The sequence below is a fragment of the Nannobrachium achirus genome (genome assembly GCF_963921795.1).
Source record: "Nannobrachium achirus genome assembly, chromosome: 2".
In the NCBI taxonomy this organism is placed as follows: domain Eukaryota; kingdom Metazoa; phylum Chordata; class Actinopteri; order Myctophiformes; family Myctophidae; genus Nannobrachium; species Nannobrachium achirus.
In genome coordinates this window covers 29,185,074-29,209,799 of record NC_137811.1, presented here as the reverse complement: position 1 = coordinate 29,209,799, position 24,726 = coordinate 29,185,074, and the positions used below count along the sequence as shown (strand labels likewise).

At 41.1% G+C, this 24,726-nt stretch overlaps 2 protein-coding genes across 2 annotated transcripts; one reads left to right on the top strand and one right to left on the bottom strand.

Moving 5' to 3' along the window:
* Positions 1 to 4,861: 4,861 nt before the first annotated feature.
* LOC308297519 (C-X-C chemokine receptor type 3-like) lies at positions 4,862 to 8,542 on the top strand (the record flags this gene model as incomplete). The annotated part of the gene is made up of 3 exons (XM_080740946.1): positions 4,862 to 4,870; positions 6,817 to 7,188; positions 7,790 to 8,542. The coding sequence occupies 3 exons, from the start codon at positions 4,862 to 4,864 to the stop codon at positions 8,540 to 8,542; spliced, it is 1,134 nt and encodes a 377-aa protein (XP_080597072.1).
* A 9,936-nt stretch (positions 8,543 to 18,478) lies between these two features.
* On the bottom strand, positions 18,479 to 24,226 carry LOC308301575 (C-X-C chemokine receptor type 3-like). The gene is made up of 3 exons (XM_080745602.1): positions 23,773 to 24,226; positions 22,627 to 22,980; positions 18,479 to 21,653 (listed from the first exon to the last, which is right to left on the bottom strand). Exons 1-3 carry the CDS (start codon positions 23,788 to 23,790, stop codon positions 20,901 to 20,903), a joined length of 1,125 nt encoding a protein of 374 aa, XP_080601728.1. The 5' UTR covers positions 23,791 to 24,226; the 3' UTR covers positions 18,479 to 20,900.
* Positions 24,227 to 24,726: the final 500 nt, after the last annotated feature.

The window sequence follows — 24,726 nt, the reverse complement described above, 5'->3', positions numbered from 1 at the left end:
GGGAGATAAGCGACCGTCAGGTCGCAGCGTGATTTTAGGGCAAAATGTGTAGGAGCAGTGTCCAAAAATGTGTTTTAAAAAATCGGCCAGATGGTTGCGCTATATGGGACAGATCTATGTTGATGACATGAGTGTAGACATACTGTGTACCGATTTGCGTGATTTTAGGGCAAAATCTGTAGGAGCAGTGTCTAAAAATGTGTTTGAAAAAATCGGCCAGATGGTGGCGCTATATGGGACAGATCCATGTTGATGACATGAGTGTATAGACATACTGTGTACCGATTTGCGTGATTTTAGGGAAAAATCGGTAGGAGCAGTGTCCAAAAATGTGTTTGAAAAAATCGGCCTGATGGTGGCGCTATATGGGACAGATCCTGAAAATTCACAAATGCAGTGTAAAACATCACATTTCTCTTACCAAATTGTCCTGGTGTGATCATTTACCTAGGAAAAGATGATTGAAAAAGACCTCCGCCTATGGACATTTTGCCTTCTGAATAGAGAATGAGCCTCAAGACCTAATTGAAAACATATATAGTGAATAGAGAAATTGTTCACCAAGGTGTCATCAATTGATAGGCAAAATTGTATGAAAAAATTCCAAACTATGTAAACTCTACAGAGGTTTTAGTGAGAGTAGTGCTGTAATATTAGTAATGTTAAAGTGATCCCTGACTAATACGACAAATATGCCTTAATACATTATAATTGTCCTCTATAATTACAATGTAAAATTAAAAACACCTTAAATATTTTATTTCTTCTAGAAATACCGGTAGCTTATCTTTCACTCTATAGGGGAAATGCCTGTCGCAAGTTGATGATGTCATAAAGGTAATTTGTGATCTATCCCTATGGAATTTATGGAATGCATGTGCAAATAAAAACAAATGTAATACTTCCTATGGTTAATATGAGCATCAAATCAATATTTCAAATGTGTTTGTGGTTTATTTTGCACATGCATGCCATAAATTAGACCACGCATAACATTTATGACATCATCAACTTGCGACAGGCATTTCCCCTATTGACTGAAAGATTAGCTATTTCTAGAAGAAATAAAATATTTGAGATGTTTTTAATTTTACATTGTAGTTATAGAGGACAATTATAATGTATTAAGGCATATTTGTCGTATTAGCCAGGGATCACTTTAAAGTATAGGGTGAAAAATGATAAAAACAAGTCACAATAAGTTGTAATAATACTGTAATATGAGTAATGTATGGATGAAAAGTACAATGGCAGCTGATTACTATGCTGTATAGGCCCACTGTAACAATAATCAACAAAGATTTGGTCTATATAGATTTATTGACATTTATTGATAGCTGTTCAGAGGTCAACACCCTTTGCCCCCAATGGGGTTCAAGAGGTTAAGAAGTTGAAATACGACATTGTCATTGTAGAAACAATGACAATGCAGGTCTTGTTCCCTCTTTGGTCTCAAGCATAGCAAGATGATCAAAGATCTCATCTCTGATCTCTTTCTGCACACTGAAGCCAGTAAGCAGTAGTGGGAAAAGTATATATATATATACAATATACACACACATAAATATATATATATATATTACTGTTAGTATAAATACTTCAATGTAGAAATACTTTGTTACAAAAGTATTGGAATCAAAATATAGGCCTACAAAGTACCAATAAGTAACTAAAGTACCAAAAGTAGGAAGTACTCATAATAGAATGTCACATCTCACAGGTGTTTCAATGTATAAAATGTATACAAATCCTTTTAAAATAGAACGCATTGTGAGCTTGTAGATTGGCTATTTTCAAATGGCCGAAATGTACATAGGGTTGAAGTGGTTAATGTGTGTACCGTAAATCACTCTATTCTGATTGAGAAACTAAAAGCTATCGGTCTTGACTGCGCAGCAGTTAGTTGGATGCAGTCTTACCTGGTGGGGAGGGAACAGGTGGTGGAGGTGAACGGTATCCTGTCCCCCCCTCCCAGTAGACTGTGGTGTTCCTCAAGGTAGCATACTGGGGCCTCTGTTGTTCCTAATATATGACATGGCCTCTGCTTGCGACTGCAACCTGTTCCTGTTCGTGGATGACTCAGCTCTCCTAGTCTCGGGCAAGGACCACTTGCAGGTTGAAATGACACTTAACTCTGAACTAAGTAAGATCTGCACATGGCTTAACGACAACAAATTATCAATTCACCTGGGAAAAACCGAATCCATCCTCTTTGGATCAAATCATAACCTCAAAAAAGCCGATAACTTCACAATCAAAGTGGGTGACAAGGTCATAACACGTAAAAACGAAATCTCCTACTTAGGATGTATCCTTAAAGCTAATCTTTCCAGCGAAAAGATGACTTCTAAAGTAAAATCAACCAACAAACTTGTTTCCTACAGAGGATCGCCCCGATGGTCAATTTCAACACACTGAAGACCAGCAGGTGCAATAGTCCAGCCCCTCTTTGACAACGGAGTCCACGTATGGTATCGGGATGCCCCACAAGCCCTAAAAACTAAGCTCCAAACAGCCCAAAACAAACTAATTAGGGTCCTGCTTAACCTTCCCTACCAGACTCACCTCACCGCTACTCACCAGTTAAGAGTGGGGTGGCTCAGAATAGATGACAGAGTACAGCAACTTGCAATGGGCCTGGTGTACAAGATACACTACACCACTAAGATACCCATGTACCTGGCAAAATACTTTATAAAGGTAAGGATGTCCATAATTACAACACCAGAGGCAGCGCCACAGATCACGTTCAACTCAGTCACCTCAAAGAAAGGGTCAAACTCGTTCTTCTGCTATACCACAAAAATGTGGAACGCCTTACCGAAGGCATTAAAGGAGTCTGGATGACTAGCATCCTTTAAAATCGCCTGAAAAACCTGAAAAAACACTTACAGGCAGCAGCAGTTCGCAACTGGTAAAAACAAACATAGCCCAGCCCTACCCTCCCGTGACCCCTCTTTGTATTTACCTACTGTATGATGTTTTTTATTTTTAAATTGTTTCCCCCTTTTTTCCTGACTATATCTACTGCATAGTACTGTGTTCTATCCGTCTGTCATTCAATGTTATACGAGATACTTAAATGGTTTCCTATGGAAATAAGCGTAGTCTTTTCTAGGATCTCCTTTTAGTAGACCTTGTACCAGTGAACTGTACCGTCATGAAACTGTACTTTTTCCTATGCAAACTTCTTCTAATAAAGTCTTCAATCAATCAATCAATGTTTTGTAATAATAATCAAGATCTACAAAGTAACTAGTTAATAAAGTTTTCAAATACCGGTAATTGTAGTAAAGTGAAAGTACAATATAGGCCTATATGAATCCTGAGATTATAGTGGAGTAGAGGTAAAAGTATTGAAAATTGGAAATAATACATATTAGCCTATCAAATCCTCATTGAATCCAAGGTGCAGGTACTGACTACTAACAGAAGGGAGGCACAGGATTCAAGGGATGGAAGGTGTGCAATATATTTTAGGGATGCAAAGTTCAGTCTCTCAACCTATTTATTCTGTCTATATTTATGTATCTATGTATAAATGTTACATTTTTACACCTTTGACCACCTTGGCAGTACCATACTCTGTCCTACATGTTAATGAAGTTGTTCAATCAATCAATCAATCAATCAATCAATCAATAATCTGTGGTGTATCATGGATGTCCTATTTTGTTGTTTGCTGTTTGTATTGTATGTATAGCATAGATTGTGTAATTTTATTTCTGCCTCTTGGCCAGTTCACACTTGTAAAAGAGACTGTGTCTCAGTGTGCTGGTTAAATAAAGGTTAAAAAAAATCAATCAACAATCAACTTTTGAGGACCCCAGAAGGCCCCCAGATGGCGCTGGTTACAGTTTTTCATAACAACAAATTGAACCCAACTGTGGACCCTGGAAACATGATAGGACCTTTTAAATGTAGGACCCTTGGAACATAGACATGCACCAACCACAATCTTAAGGTTCAAGTTTCAAGGTTATTTTATTTGTCCCTTAGCAATATTTGTCTTAGACATACCGGCTGCCACAAATTAATACAATTATAGTGCAACAATCAACATGAATGTGAATGGGAAAAGAAGTGCATAGGTAAGTGCCTGCACGCCAACATAGTGATTAGTCCCCACTGCCAGGCTACGTCCGCACCCGACAAACACTGACAAGACCTGTCTCTCATCCCCTGCATGGGCATGCCTGCTTCCATGAACACCTGTGCTGTTTTCTCTGATATCCTGGTTATCATCTCTTCACAGGCTGCCCAAGTCATCCCCAAACCATTCACCATCATCCCTTCTTCCTCTACTGTTGAGTGAGAAAACAATGTTGCACTTTAAGCTGGTTGACCCCTCAAAATCCTTTGGGGACCTCCTCAATCAGTTAGGGAACCACTGCTATAGGCTGCAGAACAATTCACACCCAACACTATTAGTACACACACCCAACACTAGTACACACAAAATAGAGACAGTAATGGTTCAATTAACATTGAGGTTTGAGGTTTAAGGTTGTAGGCCTACTTTCTGGTTACATTTGTTTGGCTTCCTTCAGAAAGCAAAAACTAAATTTAAAGAAAAGAAAGAGACTGCAAAAGAAAAAAAAAGAAAAGAATGTACATGTGCATATATAATCTTTGTATATTGTATACATTGTATTGAATGAACGAACAGTTGCACTTAAAAGAACAACAACAAAAAACGAAAACACCAAATAATCCCCTTAGCCAATTTCCTGCCTTATGGATCTACCCTGTTCGCTCCACCACAAAAGCACATACAAATGTTCCATAAGTGTCATATGTGTGAAAGCATCTTAAAGCTCATTTCCTCTTAGGGCTTTGCTTCGCTGTTGATCTCTACACCATGGCTACGGTAACTGAAACTGTCATATACTGTCCATTACAATGTTATCAATAGAATTTGGTCATGCATTTTGACATTTTAATTTATGTTTTTCTCTGTATGTTTTTTTTTCTATGCAATTTCCCATAACATGTTGGTGGTAGTGGTTTCACAACTACAGGTTTTTTTAAAGTTGTGCAACTTTTACAAAATAGCTAAAGTGACCTCACACTAACAATTGTTTTTTTGTCTCACTATAGGGCCGTTTACAGACATATAACATTTAAAAAGAAAATAGATAGTTTGGTTATTGAAGAACAAAATAAGCACTTTTCATGAAGATATGCATGTTCTGTTTGTAATAGATTTTAAAAGGGAAGATGCACAGTGGTGACTGTAATTTAATAGGCCTATATTAATGATATTTTGACCTTGAACATCTAAAAAAAAAAAACACGTCCTAGTTGACTATCCTGCCAATGGTGTCGACTAGTTGGTGAAACTGCTAGTTGATGTCAACATATATAGGCCTATCTAGTTACAACAATATAAATTAATACTTAATATGTGTATATATACATGCTGAAAATAAATGTAAAGAAAAATGTGCACATGGGGTTTTCAGTTAAACCAGTATAAAGGTATACATTAGGGAAACCTTGTTCAATACTATAATTTTAAAGCTATGATGAAGATCGAAGCAATGTACATTTATTAAGTTAACAGTTGTGAAATGAGCCACATTTGTGTGATACGTAACAACATATCACACAGTTTATAACATGATAAAATGCCTAAAATAGTGAATGAATATGCAAAATGTTATTTTATATTTAATTTAATTAAAGTATAACTATGTGTAAAACCTTTAATGGTACCAGTGGTACCTTTACCAGTGGTAATTAAGATGGAGAAGTAGATTTTCTAGTACTTACCCCAATAACCCCATGCAATCGATTCATACGCTGTTTAAAACACTACTACTGTATTAATTCTAAAATAGCCCCCTCATCACTGATAGCTATATTTTAGTGGATGTCCAGATGAACTTGAGCTTTTCTCTTTTTGTTGGTTCTTTTGCCCCCCCCCCCCCCCCCTTTTTTCTCCCCATTTCTCTGCTTTTGTAATTGATGTTATCCTATGTATTGTTAGGATATTGTGCATCATAGGCATACACATATCTTTCCACATACTGCACACATGTTTTGGTTATTTTTATTTATTGGTTTGGCACTGTCTCTGTACGTCAGTATGTTCTATCCGTCTTTCTTTCAATGTTATATGAGATACATGAAGTGGTTCCTGTGTAAATAAGCCATAAAGCTTATAGGATCTCCTTTTAGTTGACCTTGTACCAGTGATTTGTGCTGTCATGAAACTGTACTTTTTTATATTGCAAACTGCTAATAAACTCTTCAATCAATCAATCAATCAATCAATCAATCAATCTTTACCCTATCTTGTCAACTGTGAGCCTACAGTGCCACCATGTGGCTTAAGGCAGATTAAAGGAACAATATGTTTCATCATATTTTCTATCCATTATTTACCCCATGATGGCTTAAATATAAGGATCCTTTTCTTTTGTATCAGATTCCTTTATATTACAGTTGGCTGGGATTGATTGATTGATTGATTGGTTGGTTGATTGACTGATTGATTGATTGATTGATTGATTGATTGATTGATTGATTGATTGATTGATTGGTTGATTGATTGATTGATTGATTGATTGATTGATTACTTAGATAGAAAATGTGTAAACAGCACGTGGTACAGTAAGACATTAAGACTAATAGGACAACACAAAAAAAGTCCTGGGGACCTGTTAGAGGTTAGAGGCCACAGGGCCAGGGCCAGGCTATCTTGTCAACGGGGGGCAAACTGTGCTAACATCTGGCTGAACGAAAACACACAGATTTCACACAGGGAAAATTAACCTGCTGCTTTGTTTCCTTTTGGATTTGTTTTTGTAGGAAGTTGTCGAGGGCTTCTTTGAGGGACTTGAAGAATATGACGAGAACAGCACTGATTATATGGTGACATGTGATCCCCAAGACTGTGGGTTGGTATGTGACAGTTATGAGACCATGGATTTCGAGGCGGTGTTCATCCCAGTCCTGTACTCCCTGGCTCTGGTAGTCGGTCTGCTGGGGAACGGACTGCTCCTGTGGGTTCTGGTTCAGAAGAGGCGGGACTGGAGTGTGACGGACACCTTCATCCTCCACCTGGGTGTGGCTGATACCCTGCTGCTGGTGACCCTTCCCTTCTGGGCTGCACAGTCAGCTCAGAAACAGGGGTGGAGCTTTGGGACCCCCCTGTGCAAGATCATCGGAGCAATATTCACGGTAATGATTGCTGTATATGACAGGAATGAGGTACTAGTCAAGGACAGACCTGAGAGCACGGTTAAAGCTTTTTTCACTTTGTTTAAAATATCGGGAAACAGGCACGGCATCACCCTTGAAAGTATATCGGTCTCATTTTTGTTTAGCTATTTGGGAGAGTTGTTATTATTTCTTGTCAAATCAAAAGAAAGTAGATCAAGGTCGATGCACTTTGTACTGGTTGCTCAGGAAGTAGAGCGACGGCTTGGGAACATTCCCAGGCTCCCGCAGAGTTACTGTCAAAGTGTCCTTGAGCGAGACACCGAACATCCAATTGCTAACGTCGGTGCCTTGCATGATTTCCTCTGTCTGTGTTTGTGTGAGTAGGGTGAATGTAATGCACAATCATCATAAGGCGCCTTGGATAAAGGAGCTATATAAATGCACCATTTACAACTGACTGTAACCTGTTAAGTGCGCACCAATATTTCCTGCTGTGCACATTTCTGAGAAAAACAAAAGGCTTGCAGATGACTTGAGCCTACATGCGCTCTGGTTTGGAAACACTCCATAATGTATTTGTTCCTCTGGTCTTTCTCTTTTTCACGTTGTCTCTCCCCAGGTCAACTTCTACTGTGGGATCTTCCTTCTGGCCTGTATCAGTCTGGACCGCTACCTGTCCATCGTCCACGCTGCCCAGATGTTCTCCCGCAAGAAGGCCTGGTTGGTTCATTCCAGCTGCCTGTCAGTCTGGCTCCTCTCCCTGCTCCTCAGCATCCCTGACTGGATCTTCCTGCAGGCCGTGAAAGATGAGAGACGAGATGGCAAGACGGAGTGCATTCGCGACTACCTACTCTTCTCCCAGTCAATGACTGAATGGCGTCTGGGCTCTCGTCTGCTCTATCACATTGTGGGCTTCCTGTTGCCATCAGCTGTCCTGATCTTCTGCTACTCCAGCATTATTCTGCAACTGCAGCGAGGCTCCCAGGGCCTCCAGAAGCAGAGGGCTGTCAGGGTCATCCTGGCCCTGGTGGTGGTCTTCTTCATCTGCTGGACACCATACAACATCACCCTCATGGTGGACACGATTCAGTCCAACATCTCCTTGTCCGGTGACAGCAACTTGACCTGCAGCAGCAGGACGTCTCTGGAGAAAGCCATGACTGTCACCTCCACCCTGGGTTACATCCACTGCAGCCTCAACCCCGTGCTCTACGCCTTTGTGGGCGTGAAGTTCCGTCGTCAGCTACTGGGCATCCTGAGGTCCCTGGGCTGCAGGCTGAAGAGTAGTGTCACATTCCAGTCTACTGCCGGAAGGAGGAAAAGCTCTGTCTGGTCTGAGTCTGGGGACACCTCCAACTCCATCGCTATCTGAAACTGTGGAGGGACAGGCAGCTGTTGACACATGGACAGACAGCAAGACGGAGACAAACAGATGTGCACACAGAAAGAAAGACAGGGACAACAAGGGTCTGCTTATCCAAGCAAATGAGACAACCTTAGGGTTAGGGTTAGGGTTAGAGACAGTGTTAGTCAATGGGGAGAGTAGGACCAACGCACTCGGACTAATGACACATCGAAACAAACCCGGTCACACACACCACGTGCGCTATAATTCAACAGGTTATGGTGTATGGTGTTATAAAATATTGTTCGATGTGCCCTTTGTGAACATTGAGCACCTGCCCCTCCAGTGTTCTCATGCAAGAGCACATCCCAGGCACTGAAATCTTCTAAATGAAGCAGGCAATGTTTTTGTTCTCATGGCGTGAGCCTTGTCAATGGTAAATGATCTAATATGACTCCAGATTGTCACAGGGCTAGGAGGGTTGTGAGTATATATAGAACAAGAGAATGTTTGGGAGGTTCTATACACACATTGGTTCTCAACTCTTGATGTTTAGCTTTGTTTCTCTGACCTTTTGAATGTAGCACTTTGAGATTTGTCACAAACATAAAGTGCGCTACAAATAAAATGTATTACCCCCCTCCTGCCTCCCCTACCTTCCCTTGTCTCTCCCTCCCTCCCCCATTTCCCTTGTCTCTCCCTCTCTCCCCTTCTACCTCCCCCTCCCCTCTCTCTCTCTCACAGCGCTCTTTAGCCTTTGTAAAGTGTCTTGAGATAACTTGTTATGATTTGACACTTTAATAAAATTGAATTGAAAAATTGAATTGAATTGACTCCAGGGATCCTGACAGCAGCTATAGTTCTGTTACCATACCAGGTAGTTTCATTTCCAAATGAACTCAAGTCTCCATGGTGTGAGTAATCAATAGAAAAAAGTCATTTTGGGGTGAACTACTCCTTTAAATGCAAACTACTAGTAGCCTAGCCTACTCTGATCCCAGGACAGAGTTGAGAACCATATGTCTATGTTCGATTCTGTTCGTCTATTTCTGTTCTCAGTCACAATATTCTGTGGGCTGTTATTTCTAGATACCCAGCAGACTGTTCTTTTTCATATTACTTGATATTATTCAAGGAGGTATTACCTCATTACTACACTGTGGCTCATTGCTATAGTGACAACTGTAGAATGTGGACTATTTTCTTTAGTGGAAGAGATTAAAACCTTTTAAAATACATAAAACCTTCTTTGTTGTTACACTTTTGTCAAACTGTTGATTTCTTTATTAAAAGTTGTATATATCTGCACCTGCCATTGTTTATTTACATGTACTACTGCTGTTTTATTTTTATTATTATCATTTTTATGTTATGCATTTATGTAAAAAACAGCAACAACAAAAAAATAAAAATAAAAAACACTGTACTGTACTATTCTTTTCTTTCCCTATTCTTCCCTGATGATGGAGATTGGTTGGAAATAAATTAAAGATTTTCACCTTCTTTATACCTAAGCCTGTGGTGTGACAGCAAATCTGATTATCGTCATGAATATACAGGATAATTGTCATTATTCCTTGCCTATCAACTGATCCTAATTGCAGATGTACAAGCTTGCAGCGCAGCACGGAGTGACGCACTGTGAGCTTGTATGTCTGCAATTTTTTAATAGGTCTTGCCAACGCAAACGTATAAAATGACACAGATGCTTTCCCGGTTTTAATGGGTTAAAGGAATGCATTTGCCGGGCATCTGAAATGAAAACATCTGATTATAGAATATAATTTTAAATATGCACACGCCTACAGTAGTGTCAGTGCATGAACTACAGTATAACTTCCATGAAATCAAGATAAAATCTGTGAATGCCTCAAACATAATTAGGCAGTGTTTGGGAAACTGTAATAGCAGAAATTATACACCAACTACCTCTTTCATTTTCAATATAGTTATTAAGCTTTAGGTCTTCAGGCAGAGGCGCCAGCCACTCAAACATAATTGTGTAATTATTACACTCAAAGGACCGCAGTGGAAATAAGCTCTCAAGCTTTAGGTATTGTTTTTTGTCCTTTTGACAGATATGTACAAATATATGCTTATATGCATTTTGTTAACAAATGTAAAATGTCAAACATGTAGGCTATATAGCAACTCTGACAGATACAAAGTAAAGTAACCTTTAATCATATACTAACGCAGAGAGGAAGCGGTACAAGCGCCAGTAGTAGGAAACACTGATGTTATCATTAAAGAGGAAGGAAACAAAGTCCTACAGTAAGTGCTAGTAACAAGAACATCATATTCTGTATGTAGAATTTGCACAGAGAGAAGCATGTGCAAAGAACACAATTAAGCAAATATCAAACAAAAGACCCTTTTCCACTGACATGGCCCAACACCACACCACTCAACACTGCCCACTTGTGCCAGGTTTTCCACTACAAGGACCTGGGTAGAGTGTTGTAAAAGTGGTACTAAACGTGGTACTAAAAAGTATCCAATACAGAGTAGGTCTGAGCTGGGCGAGATAGCAGGTGTGATGTCTGGGCCTCGGCTCTCTGCCTCTGACAAGATAGGCACTTTCAACCTAGTGTGGGCATGTCATTATAGGCAATGTTAAATGATCAAACATCAAAAAAAGTAAAGTCTTTAAGTTTTGAAGAGCCTAACAAATGAAGCTGCATGCTCACAGAGAGTTTCAGCATATGATGGTCCCACAGCTAGCTTTTTCTGGGCATCACCCACTCCCACTCCTTCAGAACCACCCTTTCCATGGGACACTTCTGTGAAATTCCATGCAATGAATCCTTGTGCAAACAGTTGGGGTTAGGTAAAAGCTGATTTTATTACCATATTGAGATGCTGCCCCATCTGAGATTAAGTGGATGTTTGTGGCATTTGATATATGTATGCTCTTCAGTACTGAGCCCATGTGACTGTGGCTTTGTGCAGACAGTGATGCTGCATAGAGATTTGTCACACTGCGGATGGTTGCCATCTCTAAATGTTACCAGTTTATTTATATTGTATATTTTCAATATACTTGCACCTGGTTCAGGATCTTCCTCAATCTCCTCTGTCTCTCAAACTGGTTGATTGATGCTATAGGCTATGTGCCTGGAGAATATTGAGAGGCAGGTGGTCATGTGTGCGGTCCAATGGAGGTACGTACACCCCTTTTCAAGAAAAGGGAAACAGGCCAGTGCTCATTTCCATTCTCGGTTTTGTCTGCCTCACTCGGTGAGACAAAACCGAGAATGGAAAGAATATTACTGCTGGCCTGTTCCTCTTTTTGTTTACAACATTTTTTGGTTGCAAAAGCCTGCTCGTTTTGGAGTCTCTACTCAAGAAACACAGTCTTCACTTCCTTAATTTCATTGTAGCCGTCTTTGCAATTGGTTTTATATTGAAACAGAGTTAGTGGCCCACTCCTCCTATGTGTTGCAAGATTGTACAAGCAATGGCTAAAACTATTTAGTTTGTTGTGTAAAATTATAGATATTTTGCCTGACAAAGAAGTATTAGTTAATCAGTGCAGCCAATTATACACCAGGCCTAGCCTTCCTCTTTTGGCCCCTTTACAATTTAAGCATTTAGCAGATGCTCTTAATCCAGAGCAATTTACAATAAGCAAGGTAATACATCAGTACTGTACATCAACATCAATACATCAAATGGAAATAAATAGTAGGCAAATCTAAGAAAAACAGGTAGACCAAGCACCTATTAAGTAAAGATGTCATAACAAATTATAACATAACAAATCAAGAATGCTATCTAAATTACATGAATGGTCATTTGAGGGTAGGCAAGTGCTACGGTAAGTGCTATGGGCTAAGGTGGAGTCTGAAGAGGTGAGTCTTCAGACCACGGCAGAAGCTAGGGAGTGTGAGTCTGCAGTTCTAACTTCTAAGTGCAACTGGGAGTTTATTCCACAGTTTGGGGGCCAGGAGGGCGAAGAGTCTAAGGCGAGTGGATCGATGTCCTGAGTTTTTTTTAGCAAAGGTTTTGTCAGCATCCCTGTGTTGGCTGATCTAAATGCACGCCACGGGTGGGGTTGTAGGGTTCAATCAGGCTTTGAAGGTATGGAGGTGCCATACCTTTAGTGGCTTTGAAGGCCAGCATCAGTGTTTTGTATTCTGTGTAGAGTTCTCAAATTCTTCCGAACCCGACCATACCTGAACCCGACCCGACATTTAGGGTAGGGTAGGGCCTAAAATGTATGCTAATTAGTTGGGCCAGGTAGGGCCTCGGGCTCAATGAAAAAATAACATATATATTTTATTTTATTTTATTACTATTACTCTGTGATAGAGTAATGAAAACCCGACCATACCCGAACCCGACCCGACATTTAGGGTAGGGTAGGGCCTAAAATGTATGCCAACTAGTCGGGCCGGGTAGGGCCTCGGGCCGGCCCAGTTAGGGCCCAGTTAGGGCCGGGCCTTAATTTTCAGGCCCGTTGAGAACTCTAATTCTGTGCGGGCAGCAACCGGGAGCCAGTGGAAGGAGCGGAGAAGGGGGGAAATACCAGTAAGACTCCCTAATCGGGAGATAAGCGACCATCAGGTCGCAGCGTGATTTTAGGGCAAAATGTGTAGGAGCAGTGTCCAAAAATGTGTTTGAAAAAATCGGCCTGATGGTGGCGCTATATGGGACAGATCCATGTTGATGACATGAGTGTAGACATGCCGGAAAATGCATTCGCTGTCCCTCTACTGTGTAGCGATTTGCGTGATTTTAGGGCAAAATCTGTAGGAGTAGTGTCCAATTCTTTTTTTTAAATCGACCTGAAGGTGGCGCTAAATGGGACAGATCCATGTTGATGACATGAGTGTAGACATACTGTGTACCGATTTGCGTGATTTCTGGCCAAAAATTGTAGGAGCTGTGTCCATAAATGTGGACCTCATGGTGGCGCTAGAAGAGGGTCATGTGAGAATTGAGGCAAGGAGAGTGTGTGCAAAATTTGGCATGGATCGGGGCAACGGTTGCGGAGATATGAGCAGGGGAAAAGTGTGACATGTGAGGTGTTACAGACAGACAGACAGACTGACTGACTGACTGACTGACTGACTGACTGACTGACTGACTGACTGACTGACGGACGGACGGACAGCTGGTCGAGGTTTTGATAGTAAATGCCACCTGACGGTCGCAATGTCCCTTAGATAGATAGATTGATAGATACCTTTATTATCCCAAGGGGAAAATCAGTTGCCCAGAGGCAGCACAGCAGTAAGTTTATTTACAAAGTTACAGAGAAGTAAAAAAAACTAGAACAGAGTACAGTAAAGAGCAAGGTACATCAAGAGAGGGAACAAATAATATAAATATATATATACATAAAGTGTCCTTAAGCACAACTATCAAAATAGTACAGTGTCCAAATCAAAAGTGACCATAGCAGTCAATGCTAGTTAGTGCAACAAGTATCTCACTGTATCTCACCCTTTTGGCTGGTTGAAGACCAATCATGCTGCGGCATTTTGGAGAGGCTTAAGGCCGTATCAGAGTGTACGGTGGAGAGCTATCCACCGGTGGAGAGCTTTCCACCGCAAGTCAGAAAATAAGTGCAGGACATCATAGTCACGGGGCCCACGGTGAAGTCCTCCCCCGCCTCCCTCTGGTTCAGACGCAAACTCCGACCAGGTCGACCAATCAGTGAACGAGGTGTAGAGCCTGTCTGTCTGATAGTAAAAACAGAGAGATGTGTTGGGACTTGCGGTGTAAAGCTCTCCACCGCGAGGAATGACGTAACGTTGTAGTTTCATGACTCAAAAAGACTCGAAAAGACTACACCGCGGTGTAAAGCCTTCCACCGCCCAGGCGACTATGATGTCGGCTTAAACCACTTGATCCCCAGCATCCCTATTCTGTGGGGAAGGTTCACCAAAAATTGCCGATCTACAAGCTCACAACGTGTCACGTTGTGACGTGTTGTGAGCTTGTAGAGTACAGAGCAAATCAGGTTTGTTTTATAGAGGGTCTAAAGCCCCTTTTCCACTGACATGGCCCAACACCACCACTCCACAGTACACCGCCCACTTGTGCCAGGTTTTCCACTACAAGGAGTTGGGTAGAGTGGTGTGAAAGTGGTACTAAATGTGGTACTAAAAAGTATCCACTCCAGAGTAGGTCTGAGCTAGGCCGATAATAGAATCTATTGTGTTATAACCAGTATTAATATACTGTAGTTATCATAGTAATACATTTAAAGAGTATTTTAATCACAGTTATAATCCATTGTAGTGTATTATAATTAGGATAGTTGTAATACAAATTTATATTGTATTATAACACAGTTAAAAGGGTGGTTAAGTGCACATGCCAGGAGGCCAGTGAGGAGAGAGTTGCAGTAGTCGAGTATTGATATGACTGATGTCTGGATGAGAAGCTGGGCTGACTCCTGGGTAAGGAAGGGCCTGATCCTATGGATGTTATAGAGTGTGAACCTAAAGGATCGAGTGACTGATGCAATTTGTGCCTTGAATAAGAGCTGGCTGTCCAGGACGACACCAAGGTTCTTAGCAGTTGGAACCGAAGTCACCAGGGTGTTGTCTATGGAAATAGTGAGATCCCACATGGGGCACGGCTAAGCTAGGAAGAAGAGAAGCTCTGTCTTGTCTGGGTTTGAGGTGGTGGGCTGAGATGTCAGCCAGACATGCAGCAATGCACTCTTCCACCTGGATGGCAGAAGGGGGGAAGAAGTAAAGGGGGGGAAGGACAAAAACAGTTGAGTGTCATCTGCTTTTTGCCTTTGTTTTATGCATTGCTGTGTTTAGAACTACAGTATTATGCAAATATGCATCCAATCGCCCTATTATGCAATATTTTAGATAATGCACAGCAGCAGAATACATCCCAGACACTTGTCACGGTGAAGTCTGGTTTCAGTTTTGTGTGTGCGTGTGTGTGTGTGTGTGTGTGTGTGTGTGTGTGTGTGTGTGTGTGCGCGCGTGCGTGCAACGTGCGTGCACATGTGCGCGTGTGGTGCAGACAGTTGTGGTCATGGTCTAGCCTGGTAAACATGGTCTGCACCATGACCACAATCCAGTTACTGAAAGTCTGTCACATATTCTGAATGGCTGCTATGTAGCTATATAAGGAAATGCACATGCACAATTATGAAAATGATGCCTTGCCTTGTTGTTGTTGATGAGGACAGTAGAGAAGTGACCATTTTGGAAGAGGCATGTACATTTGACCACAGTCTGGAAGAGGGCGAGGCATTCCTTACCAAGGTGCTTAAGTACCAACATCTTAAGGATGCTATTATACAGCTTGGTTACAAATGTAAACTGCCTGTGTTCATATTTAGAAGCTTCGGTAATGTCCATAAATCAGTTGTTGTGAGAGGCCTGCAGATTGCGGAATGCCCAAGCCAAAATCTAAGGCATTGGCAAAGTTCTCTTCAGTGTCTGTGATAATTGGCAGTCGCCATATATGGAGGAGGTGATGCTTCCTGTACCCATGATCTATACCATGAAATATTGTTGTTGAGCTTCCCAAGTTTGTGCATCTACCATAGTTTGTGTTCAAGAATTTCTTGTTAAATGTGAGTGATGTATGTGAAGGAAAACAAACCACCTACTACAAAACATGACCAATGACATCTATTTTAGTAGATTTTCAGATAGCTTTACTTTTCTTTTACTTTTTATCCTCACAGCCTCAGGATATTTTGTCAACAGTGAGCATACAGTGCCACCATGTGGCTGATGGAAAACTAAAAGAATGTTTCATATAACATTTTTTCTATCAATTACTAACCCTGTGAAGTCTTGGAATAGGCTGCAAGGAGAATCTTATTTTGTATCATATTCCTTTACTGTAAGGTTAGAGGTCACAGAGCTTATATCTTTGTCAATAGTTAGCAAACAGTGCCTGAAAATGTAGGCATATGCAGCTTTCTTTTCTTCTCGATTGGAAGTTAAATCTAGGTTGAACATGATTAGTGGAGCTGCCTCTGGTGTTGTGATCGTGGACATCCTTGACCTTTAGGAAGTAGGTGGGTACCTGGGTATCTTGTGTAGTAGGTGTAGTATATCTTGTGTAGAGGTGTAGTATATCTTGTACGCCAGGCCCATTGCAAGATGCTGTACTCTGTCAGCTACTTTGAGCCACCCCATGCTTTTTTGGTGATAATCGGTAAGGTGGGCCACAGGAGGAAGACCAAGCACGAACCTAATCAGTTTGTTCTGCGCTGTTTGGAGCTTTAACTTTAAGGCAATTGGGGCATGGCAATACCAGGATTCCGTAATCAATGAGGGGCCCAATAAGTGAAAGTAATGAGACCATCTTGTGGCAGTGTTCATCCCAGTTCTGCCCTCAATAGCTCTGGTAGTTGGTATGCTGGGGAACAGACTGCTCCTGGGGGTTCTGGTTCAGAGGAGGCGGGACTGGAGTGTGACTTTGGAGCAATGTTTGTTCATGGTAAGTACTGGGTATAAAAAGGTAGCCTCGTAAACCTGCCTCTTCCTGCGATTCTGATTCGATTGCTAGTGAGCAAATTAGAATGTAGCTGCAGGAGGAGGCGGTTTACAAGGCTAATAAAAAGGCACTATAAGTCTATAACCATACCTGAGAGCATTCTTAATGGTTTGGACAACCCCCACCCCCTGAGTCACATCTGCCATTCCTAAAGGCTCAAGTGACTTGGCACTGTGAAAGGCCCTGCAGGCCTGCACACAAGGACGGAGGCTGGGCAGGGTTCCTCACTGGACAACACAACAGTCAAACCTGCAGCAACATGCAAATCTGTTCAGAGTCCTGACATGTCTGACCAGTATGTAGACTGTTTTAAACAAGCATCTGCAGCCAAATCTTTATTGCTTCAATAGTGAGATGCATGCATTGCATATCTTAGTTATCGGAGGTCTTTCATTTGATCGGCTTTCATTTTCTTTGAAATCATGTACAACTGAAAATTATGCAAGAGCCATATATATCGTAAAGGCTACGTTTAATCAGTCCCGTTTGATTATCAAACAGGGGATTGATATCAAAGTTTGATATCAAAGACTTTTACCAGTCTTTATGGCTTAGAGGTAGAGTTCATCATTTGATTGTTATTGAGTTGTTTATCTGAACTATCAGAACATACATTTTCAAATGGTTCAATAAAATGTTTTGTTTCCTTTGATCAATTGTGATCAGAAGTTTATTTGAACAATGACTTCTAGGTGCTTTACACAAAACATTTAAAGTCAGTTCCAGTGGTTAAGAGGAGGTGTGGCTCATTCATTATCCATTATTATTGTTATTATTATTCATTGTTCTGAAGGAATATCAAACGGACCATTCACTTTATTTATGAAACATGTTTTTATTCTCAGGGTTGTTTCTGCTATTCAATACAAAATATATTTACACACATCATTTGCAGTTCAGTCAGTGTAAGGAAAATAACCACAATTTCAGGTGCAAAGATCCACACTTTCTTCTCATTTGTATTTAAAGGAATGCATTACCTGAACTGAAACCATCTAACTACAGAATAGCTCAGAGAGCACAAATTAGCCCCACTTTTAAATATGCACACGCCTACAGTTGTTTCAGTGAAACTCTGAAACAGGCAACATAGTGATAGTCATATTGTAATACTGCAATACCGGAATCGAGGTCTAGTGCTAATAATGGTAATTTATCTGTACATGATCACAATAAACCTCTATCTATAGTATGTCTTTCATCACATAATGGAAAGATATTTATTGACCTGAGATTTTCAAACATCTCTTCCTGCATGAACTGAATTATGCACTCATAACACTTTGTGACTCCACTGACGTTTGAATTATAACATGTTGTTTTTAATTATACCACAGCATCAGTGAAGACAAAAAGCATTATTTACCCACACCTGTACAGTGTAATTTCTATGCTTTTTTAGCACATTGCATTTTCTTTCCCAAGATGCAAGTAAAGATAATTGCATTTCTTAACACTGAGCCAGTGGTTCTCAAAGTGTGGTATGGGGACCCCCAGTGGGTCCCCAGCAACATTAGCATCTCACAGCGCACTGCAAGCTTGTACATCTATTTTTTAACATTGTTTTTAAAATCTTGAAAGTATTGGAAAATGTTGAATATTTTTTATTTTCGTTTTACACACATCTCTTCAGGGGGTCCTTTGATAATTTGATTAACAAATGAGATTCGTGGCAATCTTATTCACATAGATTTGCCTCTCCACAGACAACACTGACTTGCGTACCAGCCTGTATCTGTAGGCTATATTTAAACTCTTACAGATACAAAGTAACCACTGACTTGATGCTAATCATACTAACGTAGGAGCAACAGGAAGCGTACTCAAGATGCAACAAACACTGAAAGTAGTTATCGTCAAAGAGGAAGGAAACAAAAACTTGGATGTGTTAAGTAGTGCAAGAAAACTGTATCCTATATTGATATTGATGATGGAAGGTTGTCACTCCATGTATTGCTGAATAAGCTTGTTATGTGCCTACATGTGTGTGTGTGTGTGTGTGCGCGCCTAAACTCCTAAAAAATATAAAAAAATATAAAAATAAAAAAAAAGGTAAAACTACATGTTTAAAAGACATTTCCTCCCACTCACATGATTGCTTTTCAAAGGTAAAAAAGAAAAAAAAAATAGAAAGGAAAAAGATGTCATCATGTCAGATGTCACTGGCGACATGTGAATGAAAACAAAGCGATTAGTGGCAAGTGCACCACGTGATCTTCAGATATTGTTACGCCACGATCTGCGTCTTTCCCCTCTGTCATTTCTTCACCTCCGCCCCCTTCTCCTTTTCTTCTGCACCCTCTGCCGTCTGCAGCTCCCACCGCAGGGCCTGGTGCACAAAGCACACCACAGTCTCTGTGTCTACACAACAGAGGAGTGTTCACTGTGCAGACACCAGACACCGTGAATACACACAAACACAAAGCTCTTAAAAGGGCACTGCACAAATATGAAGAAAGTCACCTGACTGATGTCATCACCCCCTGTTTTTTTTGCCTGTTGGAGTCATCCTGCCTGCCATGGGACAAGCACGATGTTGTGAAGTAATGAAGTAAAAAAACTAAAAACTAAAAACAACTCACTCTGTTTAGCTATCATTCCCTGCCAGCTACAGTACACAATGGTGTCATGTATAAAGGGGAATGGGATTTCCCCCAGTGTTTCCTAAAGCTCCAACATCCAGGAAAGTAAAGCTATGTCAATATGGTGAATGAAAAGTGAAAGACATCCAGCCATTATCAGTAACACATTTGAGAACACCAAGACTGCACATTAATTAAAGTCACAGTAACACACTCACTGACAAGTACCAGCTTATATTCCTGACCATTCCAAATGTAACGACAGCAGTTAGTTTTATGACAAACAATGAACATGATATACCAACTGACACTCATCCAAACAGTCCTTCCCTTGCCTTACAGTGGATGAGTTCATTCCATAATTCATTAAACTATTTCTTAACACATTATTTAGGCAGTATATAAAATATATGTCAATTGCAAACACAATGATTCATGTCATCCGCAAATATATTTACAATGGGGTAAATTATATATGGCAGATTAATCCGTTTAAGTTGTGTCAAGGTGAAAGGTGACCTTTTTGAGAGATATTGACATAATATAGTTGTAATTTTACTTCCTCAGTCACTAGGTGATACTAATTAAGGCTCTGAATCTGTACCATTTAGTGTAGCAGAATCATTCCAGTGAGCCAACATGCCCAATAGCAGCACCCTCACTCCCATTTGACCTAAATAGATAGCAACCTAAATTAGTATAATTTGTAATAATTGTGAAGGAGTAAAAGTAACATTACTTCCAACTACTTACAAAAATAATAATTATAAATATAATTTGGCACCCACTCTTTTAGCGTATTTTTGTCACCGTGTCAATATAGCTGCTGTGAAAAATACCTACTAGCTCATCATGACTTTGCACTAAAACCTTCCTCTTTAGAAACCTTAGACACATCCCTGCAGTTATATTTTATGTAAATAGGTGTGGGACATAAAAACGCAATACAATAATTCAACTGGACCACAAATTAAAAGTATGCCCTGAACATTAATTCATCCAGAGTTCTATATATACGTATATACCATGACTACCTTTTTTTTGGTGACATATTATGTCACGTAATGCGCAATAAATAAGAAATAACATAACAGAAACATAGAGTTTTATGATCTAGGGTCTTTGAGGTGCATTGCAAGGGAAACTCTGTTGAAAAAGCAAATGCTGGGATCTTTCTTCACAGTTTCCATATTCCGTTATGACACAATGAGTGGACCGCCACTCTTCCAACCTCATGACCCACACATTAACTTCTCTCTTTGGGACAAACAGAGTGGCAGACAGGCCACTTGAGAGAATCTGTCCCCTTCTCAACTCTGAGTTGACTGCGTCTGTTCCTGAGTGTTTTTCTCATTTAATACAACCTTCTCTGAAGGCTGGCAAGGCAGAAGTTCCTCACCCAGACCTAGCTCCCACAGAGACAGGCTGGAGGCAACCTCCTGCCCAGCTGCGCACCTCAGCATCTCAATTGCGCGTTCCCTGAAGTTCCTGCACAAGCCGAAATAGAGCAGAGGGTTCAGGCAGCTGTGGAAGCAGGCCAGAGCATATGTGACCAACAGACCCGTCTCCAAGCAGCTCCTCGTCTTCTGACAACCGCCAGCTTCAGGGGCAGGTTCTTGCGGTATGTTTGGTACGCTAAAGATAGTATCCACCATGAGGGTGATGTTGTACGGCGACCAGCAAAGAAAGAAGACCACTACCAGAGCAAGGATGACCCTGATAGCCCTCTGCTTCTGGAGCAGGATTCTGGTGTAGCAGAAGATCAGGACGGCAGATGGTAGCAGGAAGCCCACGATGTGGTAGAGCAGACGGGAGCCCAGACGCTGAGAGAAGAGCGGGTAGCTGTGAAAGCACTCCGTCTTTTCTTGTTCATCGCGTTTCACAGCCTCCAGGAAGACCCAGTCAGGGATGCTGAGGAGCAGGGAGAGGAGCCAGACTGACAGGCAGCCGTAACGAACGAACAAGGCCCTCCTGCGGGAGAACATCTGGGCAGCGTGGACGATGGACAGGTAGCGGTCCACGCTGATACAGACCAGCAGGAAGATCCCACAGTAGAAGTTGATCTGGGGAGAGACAAGGGTATTTGTCATACACTCATACAGGTATGTGCAGAACATGCTCCACAGACTGTGCTAACAATAACAAGGTAAGAAATGTTTGGGGAGGGGGAGGTTACAAAAAGAGTTACCATAAGTAATAGATGAGACAAAGTAATACAAAAAAATGAAAAGAGAAAGTGAGAGTGAGACACGTTATTATTATCACCAAAGACAGTGCTTCTCATCGTCTATTTAGGTTTGAGGTAATTATGGTACATGAGCATTACTGCCTTAACGTGTCTTGATTTGACAGGAAGTGATAGCTTACCGCTCCAGCACTTTCCTCCCTTAATGCTGAAGTGAAAGTAACTTGACAGCCGTTTCCTTTCCCACACCCTGCATGCTCAATTCACCATCCAGTATTCAAACCATTCCCCCCCAAAAAAATCCTAATTATGTCCAAAACTGTTACTTTTCAGGATTCGAATAAAAATAAAAATAAAAGAAGCAGATCCACAACTTTTGATGTTGTTGTGTGACGCTGTAGTCTGATCAAGTATGGCGTTGATTTAAGTAAAAAGAAAAACACAAGTTAGAATATGGAGATTTCTGACCGACAATTTTTTATATTATTATATAGCAACAATTTAAATGGACACAGGCGTTCCCAGCTTGAAAGGTATATGGTAATACTAATAACAGGTCTAAATGGGTTTGAATAAATGTGGCTCCTGTGAGTTTGCATTAGTTTGCAAAAGGGAGCAGGTTTCATATTCATTATACCTGTGGTTCTCAACCTGTGGGTATAATGATTTTAACAGTTAACAATTTAAGGAATTTCAATATGTTTTAATACCAACAAAAAGAAAAAAGAAAAAAGGAAGAAAATAAAAAAGACCAATACTGCATACCACTGGTACGACTTGTAAACAGAGAGATTTAGTAAGGCAGTCTTGTCTTAATTATCATATCAGACAGTATGTGGTTGAGTCATTACCGTGAAGATGGCTCCGCTGATCTTACACAGGGGGGTCCCAAAGCTCCATCCCTGACTCTTTGTGGCCTGATCTGCCCAGAGGGGCAGTGTCACCAGCAGCAGGCTATCTGCTATACCCAGGTGGAGCACGAAGGTGTCTGTCACACTCCAGGCCCGTCTCTTGTGAAACAGTACCGCCAACAGCAGCCCGTTCCCCAGCAGACCAACTATCATGGCCAGAGTGTACAGAAACGGAATGAAAATGTCCTCGAAACGATACTCCTTTGGCTTGCACTCATCGTCATAAATGTAGTCGCTATAATCATAAGTGTCGTTGTTTTCAAATATCCCTCGGCGGTCCAGATCCATCTTGGTCTGCAATAAAGGTTATGTTTAAAATTAAAAATGCTATATAGTGCTTCTGATGATTTCTCTCTATCTATGGCTATAATAAATACTAATGCCAATAGTAGCAGCTCATATACAGATAAGGCCCTGTCTTGTCATTGTGTGGTGCTTTCAGTTCTAAAACTGAGCCTGTTGTTGAGCTCTGTTAAGTATGCTGCACTGAGAATCTTTACTCTATCAGGCTTTTATAAACACAGAGAGAGAACCCCCCACATATCTCACATGGTGCTGCTGATGTCAACAGATGAAGCAATTCTGGAGTAGAGGTCCCTGGCCTACAGTTCATTTATTAACAGATGTCATCATGTCAGTTGATGACCCATGAAATGACACTTTAATTTAATATCATTGGCTGTCATCATGTGACAGCCAAGTTCCCCACCACAACTTTGTTTAACTTGCTCCATTGGTGCCTTGTGTATTCAATAACAAAAAAAATAAAAAATAAAAAAATAATAATAAATGTAACCCTAACCCTAATAATAATAGGCTACTTTTAAACTAATACCAGAAACGGTAGGATACAAGATGAAGACCCGTATATGGCAATGATAAGCAAGCATAGGCAATGATATCCCGCGAGCGCGCACACGCACACACACGCACACACACACACACACACACACACACACACACACACACACACACACACACACACACACACACACACCGACAACAACAGAGATTATTAAAAGTTTCATACTGTTTTCTACAGATGGTAGGCTAGCTGCTACTGGAATGAATAAGACAGTCACTTACAATGTTGATGTTAGTCATGTTGTCCTCCTTCTTGTACTTCTAAATAGCCAGAGCGTGTGATCGCTGCCTGCTGCTGTGCTGACACACTATTTATAGAGATGGAAAACCAAACCGACTTTCACCCAATGGGACGTTCGTGGGAAGAAGAACGTCCACTTGTTGAGGTCTTTCCGCAGCTGCTTCTAGATTCTGTAAGCAGAGTCAGGTCAGGTCGGTTCTGTCGACTCTACTGTCTTTCACACAAAAGAAATCGCTCCTCAGAGAAGCTTCCTCTCCTTGTGTGCACACTCACAGCCGCACACACCCATGAAGCCATGAAACCAAAACCACACCGCAGAGCAGAGCAAGCCCGCGTCAGTGGTCACAGGTTTCAAGATGATCACCACGCCACCACCACAACAAGCAGAGTCTTGTCCCAGGTCAGGACCAACTGGGATGTGGGATGAGTTTTCGCTGCCAACTCCACGGTCCGAGGTGGTGCGCTGAGAGCGGTGACCTATCGAATTGTGTGACTCCACGTGTCGCTGTCTGGCGGTCTCTCTCGTTTCACCCATGTTTTTATTTATTTTGACACTTGCTTTGGCAATGTGTAAACGTATGTTTGTTTCTCATGCCAATAAAGCTCATTTGAAGTAGTTGCTGCTCCAATTTTCACCAAACATGGCACAAATGCTGTTCTGGGCTGGGGTCTGCACTTTGCAAGCCCATGGTTGATGACAAACAATAGTCGCAGTAACAAAAAATAAAACTAAATTGCACACACACATGATGGGCCACTGTCTGCAGCAGCATTTACATTTCAAATGGACATAACTCGGTTCATTGCTCTGATCAGAGCGGACGGGATTTGAAGGCTGCGTAAACATGAAGGTGTAAACATGAAGGTGTAGGTCGTTAATTGAAAAACAACGACCCCTAGAGTTGCACAAATCTCTAGTTAATACATTCAGGTGT

Bases quoted from the DNA above. Each gene is read 5' to 3' on its own strand.
- LOC308301575 (XM_080745602.1), bottom strand. The intron at 21,654-22,626 runs GTAATGACTCAA...GTCTCTCCCCAG, and splicing joins TCAGCGGAGCCATCTTCACG to ATCAACTTCTACTGTGGGAT.